Source organism: Ischnura elegans, chromosome 1, assembly GCF_921293095.1.
Source record: "Ischnura elegans chromosome 1, ioIscEleg1.1, whole genome shotgun sequence".
Taxonomy (NCBI): domain Eukaryota; kingdom Metazoa; phylum Arthropoda; class Insecta; order Odonata; family Coenagrionidae; genus Ischnura; species Ischnura elegans.
In genome coordinates, this window is record NC_060246.1 from 84,246,224 (window position 1) to 84,266,959 (window position 20,736).

Below are 20,736 nucleotides of genomic sequence, written 5' to 3' on the forward strand. Positions count from 1 at the left end.
TTATTTTACAAGTACATATTCACATTATACACACACAATCCAAAACTCTATCGATTGAAATACTTATTCACAGTGTAAAAGGCTCCATCAATGCAGTAAAGATTTAGTTTCCTTAATCTCTTTTGGTAGAGAATTAAAAAAACAACACACCAGCATACACTGGGCTTTTGGCATATAGAGAGAGGTTATGAGAGATCACTCTAAAGTCTTTATTATATCTTGTGTTATGATTGTGAATGTCGTTGTTTACTAGCAGCTTGAGGGATATGTGCTGTTCTTTTACGTATAAAATTGAGGACCACAATTTTTAAAATCCCCTCACTGCTCAGCACTTGCTCCATTCAAATCTTCTGTCTCCTCCGCATCTCGTCTAAAAGCGAGCGAGGTAGAGCAAGTCTGGCATTTATGCAGTTAATTAGAGGGAATTGGAGTGAGTGAGGACATGGTTGACAAGAGGTCGCTTCTAGACGAGATGCGGAGGAGACAGAAGATTTGAATGGAGCAAGTGCTGAGCAGTGAGGGGATTTTAAAAATTGTGGTAGAGGGAAGAGTGTGGGTTAAATGAGGGAGAGGAAGGGAAAGACCTACCTTGTAAATATTGCATGTCAAACTACCTAAGTCGGTAGAATATTTTTAAGGGTTTGAAGGGTATAGTGGATTGAGATAGGAATTTTGGGCCTACAAATAAAAATCCAAAATAAGTACCCATCAATTAGGCACGCCAAAAAAAATATTTCCGTGGTTTTTTTTCATTTCAGTAAACCTATGTTTGACTGAATTACAAATCTTGAAAAAAAGTTATTTCTCCTATGTTTTCAATATTTGACAATTGAATCATTATCGTGATCCAGTCAAAAGTTTTTTTTAATGGTTCTTTGTTGAACATGCTTAGAAGGTATTTTTACCCCAAACTGAGAAATTTTGTCTTATTCAGCCAATACTGTGGTTGTGGGCTCTTTTTCCACAAAAAATGTATTTTTCACAAATTTTACTCAATTTTTTCCCTTGATAGTCCCTTCGTTTTCCATAAAAATGTTTTATTGATATCCCTAAGTGAATTTACTAAGCCATTTAAAACCTTAAGTAATCGCTAATAGTATGTATACTTAAATTATTCACACTTTATCAAAGGTTTTAGATGATCTAGTGAGAAAACAAGATTCCAGATCAGCATCCTACCTCGGATTTGATGCCTTTCATAATTTGAAATCCCAATTTTTATTATATTTGGGTATTTTTGGGTAAAAATTCTTAGAAAATTCTATTTACACTCTATAATTACCATTTTCCAATCATTTTGTTAAACTTAACTGATTTTTAATACTATGTCATTGTCTGCCTTCATGGTTTGTACCTGTGGTTGCAACTGGTATCATTTAGTATAGTTGAAATCCTTGATTTAGGATGGGAAAGTGTAATAATTTTCTTACTGAATTACACCCCTATGTTGGTGTTTTGGCTACCACAAAATATATTTGAGAAAATTTTTGTATTGCCATTGCTCATTAACTTTTTAACATTAAGGATTTTTGACCCAATGTTCATGAGTTAAAGATTACTTGGTGGGCGGTGGGTCTATTTCCTTCATGTATGTTATTAAAAATGTATTGGCATCGCAGCCAACATCCTTCAATTTTAAAAACCGAAATTAGTTTTCAAAGAGTGCGGATAATTCTACCTTTATTTTGATAACCTAGCAAACACCAGGCATTAAATAACTGCAGTACAATTTTATATTAATTGTTTCAATTTTTAGCTGAAAATTCCAAAATAATAGAATGATTACATAAATGCAGTAAGTACATAAAAAGTTGCTTGGTCAGTTGTGCATTGGGATAATTATTGAAAATGCAATGCTTTGCATGATTTTGATTCAGTACGGTGCTTATAAATGGAATTGCTAGTTCGTTATTAAGCTAAGGAAATTTAGTGATGCCGAAAAAAACATTGCCTTTCTACTGGATTTATGCTTAAGTACCTCAGATAGAAATATCTCTATTGCCACGTCAATCCTGTTCCAGTTGAAAATAGATATATTGGCTTTTATTTGCACCACCTCCGGTAAAGCGACAATTCGCTATATCATGTATTTATTTGAGCACCGTGGATTCTCGTTTTATTGAGTTTGCACTGTACTTTGTTGCATTCTCAAACCTCCTAAGAATTTTCTTACATACTCCCTCAAGTATGATAATTTCCCTCCGAAGAAACCTGCATTTTACATATTATTTTGTAAACATCCCAATTATGGTGAATGTTTTAGTGTAATTGCTGGACTATGTGTGTATTTCAAAGTCTGATGATTTTTGTCTTTCATTCCCTCTCCAGGGCCGAGGAAACACAAGACCAAGTGGCTTCTGAGAAGCCCCCTGTCCAAGCAGAGTCTTCAGAAGAGGAAGGTGAAATGAGGGATGATGATTCTGTGTCTGTACCAGAGAAAGTCAATGAACTAATTGGCATTGATTCTCGTGGCCATCCTTTTAAACAAAGTGTGGTTGGTGTGGTCTCACGAGTAAGTCCGAAACCAGTACCTGTGCCTGAAATCCAAAATTTAACAAATGTAGGTGAGGATCAGGGTGAAATTACTGACAATGGTGGATCAGAACATGAGAAATCTGAAGGTGAATGTGATGAGGGTAGTGTTGCTGGTCCTGTTGATTATAATGCTTTAGATTATGAGACTATGGATGGTGCTCAGTCAGACCGGGATGACGAAGACTCTAGAACCGCTGTTACTGGTAAGGCTGAAAAGAAGGCGGTGAGAGCTGTAGAATGTGTTACTAAGTCAAGCAATAACATGGAACACCACTCAAAAGTGCCTTCTGTTAAAGGTAGTAATAATGACGAGCATGAAAGGAATGAAGTTCAATCTGATAGCAATGATGGAAATGCAAGAAAAGACCGGGATGGTAGTATTAAAATGAAAGATATTGCTATGAAACATGATGGTATGGGAGACAACTTTTCACACGTAGAATTTGTGAGAAGTGAAAAAGAAGCCAGCTCAGAAGTATTTGGTGTAGAGATGGAACGTTTGTCTGGAGATAGGAGTAATTTAGAATTAGGCAAATTGCCCTTGAAAGAAGATAGTCGCTGCTTTTCTCCTGGCAAGCCATCTGCCATAAATGAGTTAAACAAGATGCCTACTGGTCATGGTGACAAGAAGGAAGAAGAAAAGAGCCAGAAGGTTGCCAGTGTTGGGTTAGACCAGTTGCGAGATGAAGATCGTGCTGAAACTCTGAGGGAGAAAGCTGAAATTAGCAAAGGAGACAACAGTCCACTTAAGGCGAAGCAGGATACCAAGATTAAGAGTGAATCTGAGAAAGCTCGAACAAAGAAAGAACCAGAAAGGAAGGAGAAAGAGAGACCAAAGGATAAGGAAGATATTTCAAGGAAGGAAAGGGAAAGGCGTGAGCATGATAGGGGGAAGGAGAGGCATGACAGGGAGAGGGGGAGGGAGCGTGGGCGAGACCGTAGGAGAGACACTAGCCGAGAACGTAAGCATGGTAACAAAGATCGTCATCATTCATCCAGTTCTTCATCTCGCTCATCATCATCTCCTGGGAGTCGTAGTCGCAGGAGGCAAAGGAGCCGAAGAGGCAGCCACAGTGGTAGCCGGCGTGGCCGTAGGAGCAGAAGTGGTCATCGTGGTGAGCGTAGGAGAAGCACCAGTCGTAGAAGGCATGGGAGACGTCCCCATTCCTCATCATCATCACGTTCCTCGTCCAGTTCTTCTGGAGGGAGGCCCTCAGGGTGTAGAGAGTGTGCAAGAAGAGGTAGGGGAAGGCCATGCCGACAACATGAGAGAAGGCGGAGATGAATTTGTATTCAAAGTGATTTGGCTATTTAAAAGGCTCAAAACTGTCCATAGTGAATAACTCTTGTTATTTTTGATGGTGTGATATTGCATCTAAAGGCTAGTATGTGTTTATAAATTTGAGTGAAAAAACATTCCTTTTCGTGTGTCTTGCTTTTAAATTGAATTGATTTGTTTCTACTTATTGTTTGTAGCCTATACATTCATCCAAAACTTCTTCATGGTTATGTCATTCACTTCAATTTGTACCTCTTCATCTTGAATTAAAATCTTAAGTTTGACTAGTTGATATGTGAAAACGAAAATAAATCATTGAGCTTTGAGTGCATATTTCCTTGCTTGTTACTGATGTAATATATTGTAAGTTGAGTAATAATTTCCCATTTATTGGTTGAATTACATTTTTTGAAGCAGTATATTCCTTTTTGTTGCTATATCATTTTTCAGGAAACTTATATGATCATGCCTTTGGTCCATAAGTCTATGTTTATGCATGCATGCCCTCCTTTAATTCTTGAAAACAGAAGCATAAAGGATAAATTGATGTTTTGTTCCGTACTAGGCTTCTTTGATTGCTATATAAATGCATAATTTTAGTTTGCATTTAATGAAAATTTGCCTCAAGGGATTAAGATAGAATGAGTGTGCGCATCTATGCTGTTTCAAATCTGGCTGAGTGTGTTTCATTGTGTTGAGTGGACTAAAATGAAACAAATTTAGAATAACGTTTTAACACTAATTCAATGCTTCTGGTTGGTGTGAAATTATCCCATTTTATAAAATTTTGTTCATTTCACATGGGAATTCACATATGCCCTCGCATAGATATAGTTTCAATGAATATTGATACCAATTAGTGTTGAATGTTGCTGTTTTTATTACTTACAGTATTGCTAATTTTTAAGTTTCCCTGGAGTTATCTTTGGCCAAATATGTAATATTCTATTTATTGTCATTTGATATGAAGTAAATTGGTCCAACATATATAGTGAAGCCTTTAAAGACACAAACTTCATAATTTTCGCCTCGCTCTTCCTCTGAGGAAAACGAATTTACGCGGGTGTTGGAGGTCCTGCTTCACATCATTTCTTTGTAGAGATAACTTATAAATTACAAAAAGAGACAAAAATTGAATTATTTTATATCCAAGATTCGTATATAAATTTGTTTCGTGATAAATTCGAATTGGAATTACGTCTCTGATTTTTATCCACTTCAAGGGGGGAGAAACCCATTAATGGAAGAGCTGCGGAAGGTGTTTCTTCTGACTTCTAGTATGCTGGGAGTAGTGAGTGTATCACTGCGCACGGTAGTCCATGGCGTATTTCGTACGAGTTTTTATGTGAAAGTGTCCCGATGATTGTGAATTTATGGCGCCCAGAGTGTTTCTGCTCTGCACTGTGTTTACAATAGGAATATTAACGGGCCGCATTGCTGGTGAGTACTTTGTTTACTGCTGCTATTGAGTCTGTCGGAAGATAAACAATGCGTTTGTCGCTTGTGTTAGTGCGTCCATTCAATCCAATATGGCCGCAGAATGTTTATGCCCCACGCTGAATTAACGTGCTGTATTATGAAATTGGTGCTAACAGTCAGCCCTACAGATTTTTGAAATCAAAAGTCGTGTATACCGCTTTCATCCTGTGTGGTTATCAACTCTACAGTGTTCGTAGTTACTGCTGTCAAAACGAAAACATCGGTGCGGGTAGCTCGTGTGCTTGACAGCTTTCGTTGTCATTGTGTGTTATGTATTGGTAGTGCCGAGAATTTCAGTATACTACGGAGTTTTCTACGTATTTTAGCGTTCATGTCTGATTAATAATGTGTTTACTTAGTGCCGGTATTCGTGCCACCTGCAAGCACATGGTGTCGAGCACACTTTCTTGGTGGTAGCTTTACTGGCAGAAGAGCTCGTCGCCGTTTACTTTTGTCAGATAACACGTTAATTTTTAGTGTGTATTTCGCAGAGTAGTCGTTCTGTTTACCTATCATTCGAATCGACAAATACTTTCTCTGTTGTTTACGAAGTCTGTTACCAATGCCTCCATGTTTTAGTGTGAATGTTTTTGAAGTGTTATTCAAGAAAGATAATTTTCGTAGACAAGTCATAGAGTGTGTTTATCCACGCCCCTGCCCGCTGTTGTGAGTGTGAATGCGGAAGCAGTTTAGATACATCCTTTGTTAAGATATTCTTTTTATTCATTCATGACCAAGAAAGTCATTAGTCTTCGATTCACGCACTCGAACCCATAATAGCTAAACTTGATAAAAAATTATCATTTACATATTAGTGTTGGAAGACAGAGGGTTATTATAAAAATTATGATGTTTACGTTGTGTGTGTTGCTGTGCAAGGTGGTTGTTTGGCGGGATACGGATCACGTATTCCGAGAGATGAGGTACTGCCGCATGAAAGTGATTGATTATTATGGAGTGAGTTCCTCATGAATGATTGGATTGTATTGTTGTATAATATAATTCGATCGGTGACTACATCACGTTATTTCAGGAAATTAGGGCGATGTTGACTTCTGTAGTAGTTGATAAGGTCTTATTTAATTTCATTTCGATAAAGTCACGCTGAATTCGGAAATTAATTCTAAGGCATTGGAACGCAATAGGTCTGTTAAGTACTGTATGGTTAAATTACTCATTATACCGCGTGTTCACTTGTATACTGTTATACTTTCGGTTTATCAGTGGCGTAAAATTTGTGTTTAGTCTGGATCTAACGTGTTCTTTGTCTGTAATAGAGTATTTTCTTCTTTTATTTGGGTGTTTGAGGAATAGGAGATATTTGCCGTAAAATTTGTCTCTAGAGAGTAGTAATTCTTGTAGGCACTATTAGGCATATATTGGCAGTGGTTTATGCCTATTCCATGTCGATGCTTGTGATGTTAAGTGAATTCCGTTTTTATGCGCTGAAAATTACACGTGAGCTTTCGGAGTCGTGTTCGATTATACGGATTTACTCTTAAATTACCACTTCGAATTTCTTTTCCTCGTTCGCCACAATAGAGAATTCAGGCTATCGTGTTTGGAGTTTTTTTTAAAGGATGATGTGAATGGTATAAGGGGAACAGCAGCATTTCGTAGGTAGTGTTATTGGCTATCGAAGTAAATAGTTTAAATGAATATTCGCATCCGTTGTCATTTCACTGGAATTGACCGCGGGAAAGCTCTTGCTCCGAGTCGCCAAAACGATTTTCCGATCATGTTGGCTCGTACGGCATCGCCATTATCCTTGTATTTATTTCCTATACATTCCATTGGAGGAAGTTGTGGGCAGGTTCTTTTGATAATTTTTTATAGTGAAGATATATCTAAATTTAATGACAATTCTTTCTTACCGTCACGAGTCAAGCCTAACTGGCCTTATAAAAATATGTTTTAATTTCGGTGAAATCATTTGAAGAGCTTTTCATCGTGCAGTTTATTATTTCTTAGTTCCATAATAATGAAGATGCGGCTTCGCCGGCTCTTATAAGCTGTAAATGCATTTTTTGTATTTTACTGCTGGCCGTATCGTTAATTCAATTTCACTGGACTCATCATATCAAATTTAGGTCACTTTAAGTTCAAGGACAATTTTTTTCTAAGTTGGAATTTCTTTGCTTGCGTGTTTTGATGAATCCCGTTTTTGGAATACCGGAATTTATGAAATTGCGTGTGGTTTGCTCATTTTCACCGCAGGTAGTTGCGCACGTGTTTAGATTGGACATGAGGTCGATGATACTGGCTTTTTGACGTAGTATGCGGTACAATATACTTTCAGGGTTATTAATCGGCTCATGGTACTGATATACTCTGATATGATGGTGGTGATGCAGGCCCTCACGATCTATACTATATCTTAGTACTTTAGTCACCGGCTGGGGTGTGTGGTTCGCTCTGTAGGTGTTTGTCGTGTCCTCATATTGTGCCATGGCACGTACTGTTTTCTGGCATTTATAATAATAGAACTAATAATCACCTTGTAGCACCTCAGCATAGAAAATTTGTTTTCGTTTGAACTATGAGGTATCGCTTGTCTTGTAATTTAGCTAGCTCTATATATGTATTATATTCCTCGTGCTGACATTTTTAATTTCGCTCTTCCAGTTTAAATCCGGGAAACATGATAATACATGCGCGTGAACAAGAAGAGGTCGTAAATTTGATGCGATGTTCTGGAAATTAGTGTTTTCATCTCGTAGATAAGCATGACATTAAGTATTGTTTGTTATCTTAATTGTGTGGATGCGGAATTGAAAATGTCGCTGTACGTACAACTGCCCTACCCTTTGTCATACTAGAGTAGAAACTTTATACACAGGATAACTATTCCATTTGTTTTCAACAGATTCTGGTGTTTTCGTTTTCCGCATGCACCATTAATATCTGAAGTGGCCTAATGTAACCATGTTATTTGTCTTGTTAATACCTCGTTACCATATATGACGCGATAACTTCTTATTATCAGTTTTTAAGTCGTTGTCTACAGAGGATCCGTGTATTTGAAATTGAAGTTTTTTAAAATCTGTGATATGGAGTAGTCCGCCAATTCGTAACTCGAATCCTCTTGATAAGAAGGAATCGTGGTGCAATTTTTATTGTATGCAGGCATTCGAACAAGGGTTATGTTTGTTACCATGGCAAAGGTCGTGCGGTTGCTAGTGATTCGGTATCCATTTGTATTGTAACATGTCTTTTGAGCACGTGATATTAACGTCCATATTGGGGAAAACCATATCCTCTTTATTTACTTGTTTGAATATGGACTAGTTAATTCAACCGATTTGTGACCATTAAATTCCTCTAAATGATTTCAATTTAAACCCCTTAAATGGGGCATGACACTTTAAATTGTTACCGTATAGGCGTATATATTGCGTATTATACAGCGGATTTCCAAAGAATATTTATAAAAATGTAATTTTAGATTTAATTCGCCTTTCATTTTTTTCACCGTGTCGAGTTTTAAGTTTATTTTGAGCAGATGTTATCAATGTCACTATATTTTTCACCTGCGGTCTTAAGCATGCCAATCCTTGGAAATTCTTGAATGAAAATGATAAATGTGAACCACTATTGTCGAGAAATAAAAATTAATTGGAAGTTGCTTTGAAGAGAGGCAACACATGACTCGCCAAAAGAAATTTTGAGAACCTGAGTTGTGGTATTAAGTTTTCGTTGCTGGAGTATGTTCCTAGAGATACATATGTATTTACTCCGTCGCAAGAGGCTGTCAGTGGAATTGATCAACTGGTATCTCATACTTGCAAATGGTCAGGAGCAGCCAGGGATTTTTTAAATTCGTTTTAGTTATCAATGCATCCAAAGTTAGCCATACTTCCTGTCAATATTTAAGCCGTTTGAAAGTCGCCTACAAACTCGAATTATATTGGATAGCTGGCTTTAGTGTTCCCATTTGTTCAAATACATACTAAGGTGATCCAATTATCCGTGGTTCATATATAATCAGTCGACTTGGCGTCGAGGCAATTTTTAACAAATTCATCGGTAGATTGAATATGAGTGTTCATACTTTGGTTTTAAATAACGAAATAGCACGTGACGGTATTTGCTGAAATGGGTTATCAATTTAAGAGTTACTTACTGACGCCGCCCATGACAGCTCGCTTACAAATTGGACGTGAACATTTTTTATAGTCAAATCGTCAACAACAGAGAGAAGCCCGTAATATTTCAAGGGAAGATGTTCTCGCCTTCTTGTATAACGTATATATGTATATAAAATATTGTCTTTCAGTTATCTTATAAGCTGCTCTATCTCATCTTCTGCCTCGGACTGAAATGGAAAACCTTCCAGCACTCAAATGATGTTGCAAAAACCACTCTTTAAATTGTTTGGTTGTCTAGGAGATGATTTCTCAACAAGGAAAACCTGTTATGTTTTAATCTGAGGTGTTAATCACTCACATCTGGTTTTCGATTGTTTAAGGGATGAGTATGTCAAACGAATCACTCATTGATGGTAATTTTAAAAAGTATTTTTTGTTGGTTGTCTTCTTGTCTGTCATGGATAGATCATTGGTCTGTAACAATGATCTATTCATTCAGTTTTCATGGGAACGTATTCGCTCATCTGATTGCGAACGATTAATCACAAAATCTTAGCAATATAGCCGTCGTCATATGCTCAGGGCTACAATACTATCGTGCGATATTTTATATTTTTGTTTCCCTCTGATCAACTATACCAAAAGTTTATAAGGCTATATTCATTGTACGTTGAGCTGGTTCTGGTCAGGTTCTTTTTTACTTTTAAGTGTAAGTGAAACCTTAGGGTATGTCATATCCCAATCATCAGTGCTGAAGTAATGTATTCACGAAATTATTGTATTTTGAGTAGGTTGCGATGGCGTTATGTGATAAGCACCCATTAAAAAGTGATCCAAATGGAATACTACCTTTCCATGCATTTTGTAGGGTGTATAAATTTTATTGCAGCAAAATTTGCAATTTCTGGCCCCATTTGTTGACGAGAAACGAAACTTTTAAGGGTTGATGCGACAGCAACTGTGGACAGGAATATCGCCAATTACTTTTGTGATGAGGTCCTTGGTGTGAGCATCAAAATTTGTATTCCATCACTTGTACGCCTTACACGGGATGAGGGAATATTTCTTAGGCAATTGATGAAGAATCAAGCCGCCAGTGTGTACGTATTTCTTTCGGGTGTTCCACATTCTCCCCTCCGACTTGCTTAACCCACGTTAAGGCGTCCTTCGGGTCCATTCTCTCTCTCTCTCTCTGCTATCCGCCGTACATACATCAGGACCTGTTCCCTTCCAGTTCAATGAATCCGATGGAGGAAAACTGGAGCGGATTCGCACCCTGACGGTGTGCCTGGAATGTGCGTACCATGGAACAACCGCGCCGGTTTTGCGGCGACATAATCGGTTATCGTCCGGCTTGACCGATGCCCGCTCGCTAAATCTCGATCGAATTGATTTCTAGGGGGCGATGCAATCATTTGGTGTTTGTCGGTGCTATGGTTCCTCTGTTCTGGACTGCGTTCCAGTATTGTCGTTTTTTCAACCGAGGTTAAGGTGGGGCTTGTAGACTAAGGGATTTAATCCGAGGGTTGGTATGTTTAATGTATTAATAAAAGTCCTATTAAGGTGTGTATATTCTACCGCCTTTTCATTTATCGAAGTAATTAACATTTCATATTCTTTCTCCAACGACATAAAATGTCGTAATAACCCAGATTTCATTGGTAGTTGATTTTCCTAGGATCCTTCCGTAAGATTGTTGACAGACTATCGGATTTATGATTTTCCTTCGATGGCCACGTTGAAGGAATTTGTTTCTAGGTGCAATTGGAGTGTTATTTTCGTGAGAAATGTGTGTCATTTTCGTGAGAAACTTTTGCTTGTATTCGGAGGGGGAAGTAAAAAATGTGAATACATAATACGCACTTGCAAGCTCGCGAAGAAGTATTTGGTATAATTTAAATCGATCCCTGCAGCAGTTGTTACAATTATTTTTCTTGAAACAATTTGTGTGATGTCAAAAACGCGTTTGATTCGTCTTAAATTTAATGTTGTTTGAGTTAAGCTTAGAAATGCTTAGTTTTAATGACGATGAATTCAAATTAATAGACCACAAAATGAAGATTCCATCAAATATATATTTAAATACCACAAAAATATAATGATTAACAGCATGGCGAAATCATTTTTCCTCTGACACCAGAATTTACCTACTATTATACTGAGAAGTATTAAAAACGAATCGAAGGGAAAGAAAGTATCGCATTCGTAGATTTAATTTCATTACGAATGACGGAAATGCAAAAATGACGAAGAAAAATACAGTATCAGAAGAGAGCTGTTTGCTACTAATTATATGTGACCTCAGACGCAATCTTTTACCTTCAATCTAGAAGTGTACTCGAATTTTTGAAGCATGCAAATTGAACCCGTAACAGTGATAAGATATTACAAAATCTTGGAGAAAAAAAATATGCTAAGAATGATTTTCTCTCTTTTCATATGATGGACTCGATTTGTTGTAATAAACCTATCGAAAAATTACACGCAATCCTGGGGTGTGCTTTTTTCATGATTGCGGCCGCTGATAATTTTAAACTAACTTAACAATTTTGTATGGAAGTAAGGTTTACATGGTGCTGATAGCAAAAGCTCCCTACGCTTGCCCAGAATGTGGGATGTCTTCGAATTCTCCCGATTCATGCGGCTGGTAGCGCTCATCGAGAGCGACGTTTTTCGCATAGGCTTCTTCTTTTGACGTCCGGGCGGATGTCACCCGTAAGTCGACACATTGTCCCTGACCGTATAGTCTCCGTCTTCTCAATCGTTGTGGGTCTTTTGAGATTCGCGCTAGGATGATGTGATGCTAAAGAACTTCTTCAGATCGTTCGTCGGTGGAAATGGCCTCTGAAACGACCGGAAATGGTGCGAATAGGCTCTTGGTTCAGTGAGGGTGACGTTCAATTTTTTTTTAATCCGCGTGAGTGATGTCTTGTCCGGTAATCTCGGTAGCAATTGCTTTGAGCGGTGCCGCTCGTGCGCATGCGCAGGTCGAAGATTTCTTTCTTTCCGCAAGTCCATTATTTGTGCGCTTTAATTGAAGCCTGCCGCTCTCATTATGCTTTGAAGGTTTATGCCAGTCATTTCAATTTCATTAGTTCATTTAAAGGACGGGAAACTGTTTTATATGATTGCGTTTCTCTGCTAAAAATCGACCCGTTGACTTATATTATCTTCATGAATCGACCTTTTATATTCAATCCTTGACGAATGGCTGACTTTAATTGCTTTGGGACCATTTTTAATGATATTCATTCTATTTTTTCCACCATAATTTGACCAAGGCGAATACGTATTCGTTATAAGATGGCTGAATGAAAAATACTCCTGATGCCTTACCTAATCCTACAAGTGCAAACCCTTATCATCTGATCATGTTATTTTTAAATACGGGTTTATTTATTTCGGTGTTTACTCCTAATTAATTCAGTTGTCCTAAACTTGCGGCTGAGGTCACCCATAATTCGGACTAAACTGTTCTTTTCATTTTATTATATTTTCCTCGCAATGTTTCCCTTCTCTCACTCATAATGAAATGAAATTACCGATATGAAGCTTTCTTTCCCTGCCATCCGTTTTTAGTATTCTCAACGTAATAGTAGGTAAATTCTGTTTTCTGAGGAAAAACGATTTCGCCATTATCTTCATCATAATATTTTTGTGGAAATTAAATTAATATTGGCTGAAATCGTCCTTTTGCGGTCGTTTCATTTGTATTCATCCTCATTAAAATTCCGATTGAATTTATAAAAACTGTAGATCGAAAAGAGGTGGTTAAGGAGGGATGAGAATTATTCGGTCATCTCATATTTTAATGCTACATTTTTAAATATTAATCAATTATTGGAAAGTGTCCACTTACCAGGGCACAATAGTCCTTGAATTATGATTGGATGTGTTTTTGGTGGTATTTTCTTTGTTCAGTGGCTGAAAGATCATAATTTGATTATTTAACACGCCATTAAAATGGTTTCTTTCTGTTGGGCTGAGTGGCCTGTTGTGTTTTGTCCTTATTTTACCCTTATTATTTTTTGCGATTTTTCATCTGTTTTGAAGGATTAAAGCGCTTGTGTGTCAAACGAATGCCTTGATTATCAAAGTATGTTTGTTACATTTCTTGGTGTGATATTAATTTGGTCATTATGCGAATACTGTTAGAGACGGTCAGGTCAAATTCGTTTTGTAACTTTTATTTTCCTTTCGATTTCTTCCTGAATCAGGGTTGTGCTATAGTTATAAAAAGACAGGGGGTTGAAATGTGTCAGGGAATAGTTGGATTCCTTTCATAACGTCTACGTAAATTTAATGCCATTACGCACGAATCTAAAGAACCGGCGTGCTATTTTCAGGGTGAGAGCCTGTGTCTTTGGCACGGAGAGGTGCGGTCAATTTACCTCTGAAATATATCTCTTCGGTATAAAAATGTATTACTAATGAATCTAGGAAAATTAAGTGCAAATTTATATCTCATTGCGCAGCCTTTGCTTATTCTTAATTGGATATTTTTTTGGGGTTTGTTGTGTAAGGAAATTCATCTGCTCAATACTTTACTTCGAAATTTTTCTTTCGTCAAAAAATTGACCGCGTTTGCTATTCAAAGTAACTATATTTATAATCACTGTCTTTGTATTTGTTAGAATATTGTGTTAATAAGAATTTTTGAAGAATTATAATACCTGTTGTATATTTTAATAATTAACTAGACATTTATTACTTTTACTTTTGAAGTGTGTTGTGTAGTGATCGAAAGGAGTGTTTGAAAAAATCAGGTGAAATGAAGATTTTTGCCTGGGAAAGGTCTGGTAATTTGAATTACCGAGGAACGCCATTTAGGATGCATTTTCTTTTTTTCTCTAAATGCTACTAAAATTCACAACCATGTTGTAATTTAATTTTTTTGTCCATACATTTCCTAGTCTCATGGTTGAAAATGAATTTCAGGGATTCAAAAATATGTTTTTCATTGTATAAAAATTGGCTGTGTAAGTAAAGGAAAAATTTCCTGATAAAATCTTCCCATGTATTGCTTCAATATTTGTGGATGGTTGAAATTCATATTCGTGGCGACTGGTAGATTTACTTACGCATCACTTCGTATCTTATCCTTCGCTGTATATCCTACGGCATTGCTGCAACTCTTTTCTAGCTATCACTGATAAGTTGCTAGTTACCTTTTCGAAGGTGTGGGGAATAGGTTTTGGCCAATTCGGTATGGTGCAGTAATTTTATCATTAGTTTGTCACTTGATCATGGACAATTCCGTATTAGGTGAGATCAACGTGTTCGTTAGATCTTTTGTATCGTTGTTCATTAATTTTTTCTTACAACTGATTGTGTCCAGGCTTGTCGATATCCGAAGTATCTCAAACCGTCGTGTTCTCCTTGAGTTGAGCCGACTTTCCCATTTCTCATTGATAACCCACAATATAGATTGGCGAAGCGGAATCGCTTATTTTGGGCCATCCCCAGTGTTAAAATTAACTTGATGATTTATGCGCATTTCCGGTCCCCTATTTGTGGGCGGCGTGACCTGGGTTAAGCCTGCATTTGCAGAAAAGGCGCAAAATGTCTCCGACTCGACTCCGAAGCGCTGAATTTATAGCCGCGCGTATTCACTGTTTTGCGAGCAGCTTTTTTATCATCGCTCTTGGTTTTTGCGTTGCTGAGCGTGACTTGCCCTATCCCCGTAATGAACGTTTTCCCTGGTTGTTCGGTATGTTTGTAGATCACACTCTGGTGTAAGCCGGCGATATCGTTATTCCAATTTTAAAGAAACTAACCTTTCGTAATTGCTGTTTATGGTGATAATAGTTGATGGTTTAGCTAAATATCATTCTTTGATCAAAACTGGCCAGTTTTAACTTGACAGATAAGTTTGCCGCGAGCGATGTTTGCGTTAAGCGATGTCATAGGAATGTTTAGCAAATTTTCACTCTTTACCTACGTTTAATTTAATTACCATCATCCTTTATTCGTATTATTTATTTGTGTCATTCGTCGTTTTTTCTGGATGCTTATTTCAAAATCTACCTTGGAGTGAAGTATATTAGTATTGATAATAAAACTTAATCCCAGATTCCATCACTTACTACTTTAATGGAAATTGAACAAATTATTATCTGTAATTACGAGTCTCTATGGAACCAACTCCCGCTTTGAAGTCACCTACTCAAACTTTTACAACGGAATACTGAAGGAATAGTAAATTTACACTACTAGTGTTCATACGTGACTAGACTATTTTAATAGTGTTCATACGAAACAAAATGAGATAACAATGAGGTCCAACAACTGAAACACTACGCGCTAAATGCAGTACATAATATATATTTCAGTAGTCTACTCCAGACATCCTATGTAGTAATCTGAAAAAATGTAATTACTCAATGCTAGAAAAAACTCCACTGGAGGTGTATTTTTTCGCGTCACATTACGGGTTCAGAACTTAGCTGTATTATGATGGTATATAGAGTTGACCTTTTCCTGGGTTTTTAATTTTAAACTTTTACCCTAGTAAAAAGGTCCGCTAAGTTTGGTATCCGAAGATTTTTGTCTGAGAAGCTGACGATGAGGTTTCTGAAGCTGGAACAGGTAGTAGTTTCTGGCTGTTCATCGTGGAGTTTCGCTGTATTAGGGTGACGAGGGTGCGCTACATATACCAAGAAAATATCAGAAAGATAGCGTTGGTCTTGAAACTAGTAATATTTCCCGAAAAAAGGCAAACTACGTTGAGCGTGAGTGATGCGTGTACTTAACTCTGCCGTTTAAGCATGAATGAGCACGAGTGTTGTGGATATTATAGACTCTGAGACTAATCTCTTCTCGTGGCGATTTCACTTTTTATACTCGCGTCGCCAGATGAGAATCCGTGCGTCGCCGGTAGGTGGGTCGACCTGCGTCTCCCAGTGCCGCACCTCCCCCCACCCCGATTCTTTCGCATCGTCCAGTTTCTCCGTCGCCGCTTAAATTCCTCCACGTCACCGCCCACCGCCGAGAGGGTCTGTGCGAGATAAATGTCTCTGTTGTTGAGAGGGGTAGTGGCGGAGTTGACCGTGCGCGGAGACCGTAGCGGTCGGTTCTTCTCCGCCGATTTGCCCCAAAATCTGGAAAGCGTCAGCATTAGTGGCTCGTGAGTTAGGAAGTACTTGATTGTGGTTCTCGGGAGAATTCCTGATATCACCGTCCGGTATTAATGGTATCTATCTCCACTAATTTTTATAAGTTCGGATGTGATAGATTTTAAAAGGTAAAGCGACCCAGAATTTTCAGTTTTCAATCGGCCGCCTACGTCTCCAGTTACTAGTGGTGAGAAATCTGCTGCCTTTGACCTTTCTCGGATAAGTGGGTGACGTAACGAACATATGCCGCTCTCCGACCTTGTGAATGGTCCGCGAGTGAATCTTAATTGTCTACATTCGTTTGAGTAATCCCTTATTTTTCTGAAAGGCTCCTCCTGCAACTCTAATGACGCCACCTGTTCTTGAAAAGTGGGCGGAAACTGTCGCGTATTGTTTTTTACACTATCGAGGGAAGGGCTGAACGAGGAAGATCTTCTTCACATAAAAATTAATGATTATATTTTAGAATGAAGTGTTTTCAGCTACGTGGGCCGATTCTTCGATATGTATACATGCTCAGACTAGTTCAGGCTAAATTTGTTCTTTTGTTATGCCTATGTATCAAATACTTATGCAGGAGTTTTATTTTGATTCAATGTAATGGGAGAATAAAAAATACATTAACTCTTTCGTGACTGAATTAAATAAAATTTTTTCGAACTTTCGTACAGTTGAGCACTGTGGAGTGAACGCTGAACGAGTGGAGTTTAATCGATATAATATTTAATTCAGTTGATTTTGGCTGTTCATTGTCTAGTTCCTCCGTGATAGGGGTAGTAAAACTATCATGATCCTATGTAATGTAATTACTGCATTATTGGATCGGTATAGTACTTGTTATTAAAATTAAATGTGACGGCATGACTTCATTTTGTTTGACCGGGCAAACATTTACATTTTTCTGTGTGTTTGCAGAATATGAATTGAACGCGACGAAAATGGAGAATAATGCGGCACTGCAATTCCGCGTGAGGCATTTTTTATGCGACCGACGCTACTTGGCGAAAAGCAGATGTGATATTCAGTTTCGCATGTAGTCGTCGCTCGCATTTCTCGTTAATCGAACCTGTTTCGCGATTCCTTCCCTCTGCGCGCAGCGAAGACGAGTTCAGAATCACCGTGGTGTGACCGTACCCAAGTTTCAATGAGCCATTTATTTCCTCGTACTCTCTCTCTCTCAAGTGTCGGCCATCCGCTTCCTCTTTAGAATCGCGTTGCACCCATCGTCCGACGACATTCTACCTCGGACCTTATTCCTTCTCTCGGGTACTGTGCCCGTGTCGTGGAATGACTCTTGTTTAATTCCTCCTCGCGCGAGAGTGCATGTGTTAAAGCGGGGATGAACACGTTTGCACATGTTCGTTCGTCGGCCCTGCAGCGAGTCGCGCGAACTGGTAGTAGCGGCCTAACAATGGTTTCACTTAGTGAATCAAAGCAATTGTGTGTCGGTCGAGTGATGGGAGGGAGGAGTCCACCTCGACCGTGTCTTCGGAACCGTTGCGGGGTGTTAAGGCCCTGGGAGTTATGGGTGCGAGCGCGCGAGAATGGGCCTCCTCCTCCCCTTTCTTGTCCGATTGAGTCCGCCCCGCCAAGTTAGGGGGGGTCGTGCGAGGTTTGGAGGGTGAACGAGAGGGAGAGTGCGCAGGTTGCCTCGGGCAGGAGGAACGTCGTTTACGTGGGGTGAGGTAATGGGGCATAGGCGAGTGCCTCTGCATCGTTTGTCCCCGCGAATGAACGTGTGCGATGGGCGCGATGTTGTCGTCGAGTTTCATTCTAATCATTACTTATTAATTATTACTGTGTCATGATTTCAGTGTTACGTATACTAGGGTCTTGCACCTCGCAAAACTTTGGTTCGGCGGGCTTGGGAGGTATGCGGGCTACCTATACCTACTGATATTTCGTTGTCCGTTCGTACCCATCGGATAACCATGCATTTAATTAAGTCAGCATTATATATCGTTTGCATAATGCTGAAAGTTATCTTTGGCTGTTGGCAGACATTATTAAATGTTGTTACGTATATCGGAAATTGGAGTGCTAGCCCAGGGGACACATGTCACATTTGTGGTCTCCTCAGGGGTGAGGCTGCACTTCAGGTGGGCAGCCTCGGGGGTGGTTTGTAGTGAGCACCTAAGCTACCCACGAGACAAGTTTCCGTCTTAAAGGGCTCTTACGGGGATGGCCGCAGTGAACCATCCCGCCTAGCGACTCGCTCGGCGGGTAGCGAGGAGTTCTGTCGTTTTTGATAATGCCGTCAATCCACTAGGATCCCTGAAATGGAAGAGCAGGAAATCGGGTTATTTTTCTATCAGAATTATGAATGAATGCTCAAACACAAGTCAAGAAAATGTATTTTAATTGCAATTACTGATGTTTAAGGGTATCATTTTTTATGAACATATTCGATCTAATTTTACTTAAAAAGCACGCTGTTCAATATTATTAAACGTGTTATAATCATGAATATATTGCACGACAAATCAATTATGAATGCATTCTGACATGTTTAATTGTCATGCGTAGAGTGTGGTAAGTTTGAAAAATATTTATCAACCCAGAAAAACCGATGTTGTTATTGGTTAATTTTCACGCTTGTAATATTGCATTGGTGCAATGCAATTATAAAATCAGTAATGAATTCATCTCAGCAAAAAAATGTGACGGCGACTAGAGATTTCGAACGCGTGGTTTCTGTTGCTCAGACATACAGTTCTGGTATGTATTGTATTTGATAAGGCTTGCTCCAGTATTCCATTGATTTTTGTATTTGCTCCGTTCCTTAATTTCCTGGTCATGGAGAAAACGGCCAAACGTGTGAGTATTAAAGATATAAGAGAAAATTTTCGCGACTCTTTATGAATGGTGTTATCAGGTGTTTACTTCAATCAGAAACCCATTTTCTACGGATTTTTACATGCTAAGCACAGATAAACTTGTGCTTAAATTTTACTATCTGAAGTCTAGTGAAAACTATGATATGTGCTGTGAACTGTTTAGCGGACATGCGTACGAAGGGAGTCAACATAATAACGCCGACTAATGTCTTAAAAATAATCAAGAAACCCTAGTTTAATGAGCCCTAGTTTATTGTGCTATCGAAGCAACCAATTTCAAAGCAATTAAAATCAATGGGAGACCGTTTTTTTGTCTATGTTGGATTATGTACTCGAAAAAAATCATCTCTCCATTGTATTTTTTGTTCTTAATTTTTTTTCTAATCTAAAAGCATCTATTAATTTGATTTACAATTGCGTTGCCGAACTTCGAGCGCTTGGTATTTCCATAGCTTAAATTGACAAAAATTATTGGTGTGTATATAGCAAAGGTAGATATATTTATAAATTTTTGCAGGAAATAAATAGATTATTCCACTATAATTACAACAGTTTTAAACAACACAAACCTCAGCTATGCTCGACCCAACGCCTGCAATGTGGCCAGGGGTGAAGCGCTGCTCCGGTAGCTCGCAGTTATATATTTAAGAACCCAATACTGATCATACCGCCACTTTTAAAACTTAGTATTATATCGTTGAATTACTGTAATCGTTGTACTCTTATACATTTATTGTGGCCTTAAACTTCATGTTTGAAGATATCTTAACTTTCGGAATTGTTTTACTACTAGACGTTGAGAATTTTATATTGGAGATTTATCATTTTATTAAAGAAGAATAAAGGACATTCTTTCATACAAGACGACTATGAACTTAAATGTCACCAAAGATACACCGTTCGGGACATTAAAAAACGGAGCTCTTTTTTCAATCATGGTCCCTGGACCCCAACCCTGGTCCTTACCCCAGGGGTGTCTATATTCCACCTTGTAAAAACTAAGCTGTTAAAATTTTATGTACCATAATGTGGAATAAAATATGTTATTATTATATTACCTAAAATTGCGAAAAAAATTTGTGGGGTAACAAAACAAGGATTCGGATAATTTAGATTTCTTAAATTCCCACTCTGAATTAAGCCTGTTATGAATCATAGTGGTGTGCTATTTGGAGCAAGTGACCCATGGTCATTCGTTTCGCGAGCGAAGGATGTGTGGATGGCAATTCGGCGTGGGCATTAGCCGATTAGATACTATGAGCGAGAGACGCTTAGGGAACAATGATTTTACTTTCCATTCGACGGGCGGAGGGCTGAGGAGATCACATGGAATCGATCTGGAAATTATCTTTCACCAGGAAATCTCAGTCACGGTTGGCATTTTATCCTGGGGCAGGAAGTAG

General features: G+C 38.4%; 2 protein-coding genes across 5 annotated transcripts in view; both read left to right on the forward strand.

Moving 5' to 3' along the window:
• LOC124165022 (peptidyl-prolyl cis-trans isomerase G-like) overlaps positions 1 to 4,147 on the forward strand; it is a 32,425-nt gene extending 28,278 nt beyond the window's left edge. For all 3 annotated transcript variants that reach the window (XM_046542269.1, XM_046542261.1, XM_046542277.1), the window contains one exon: positions 2,329 to 4,147. In XM_046542269.1, coding sequence (XP_046398225.1) covers positions 2,329 to 3,820 — 1,492 coding nt within the window. In that variant the 3' untranslated portion in view covers positions 3,821 to 4,147. The remainder of the gene's footprint in view (positions 1 to 2,328) is intronic.
• A 915-nt stretch (positions 4,148 to 5,062) lies between these two features.
• LOC124165058 (protogenin-like) overlaps positions 5,063 to 20,736 on the forward strand; it is a 338,909-nt gene continuing 323,235 nt past the window's right edge. Inside the window, exon 1 of one of the 2 annotated variants that reach the window (XM_046542314.1) lies at positions 5,063 to 5,254. In XM_046542314.1, coding sequence (XP_046398270.1) covers positions 5,188 to 5,254 — 67 coding nt within the window. In that variant the 5' untranslated portion in view covers positions 5,063 to 5,187. The remainder of the gene's footprint in view (positions 5,255 to 20,736) is intronic. The other variant, XM_046542305.1, reaches the window with a different exon arrangement.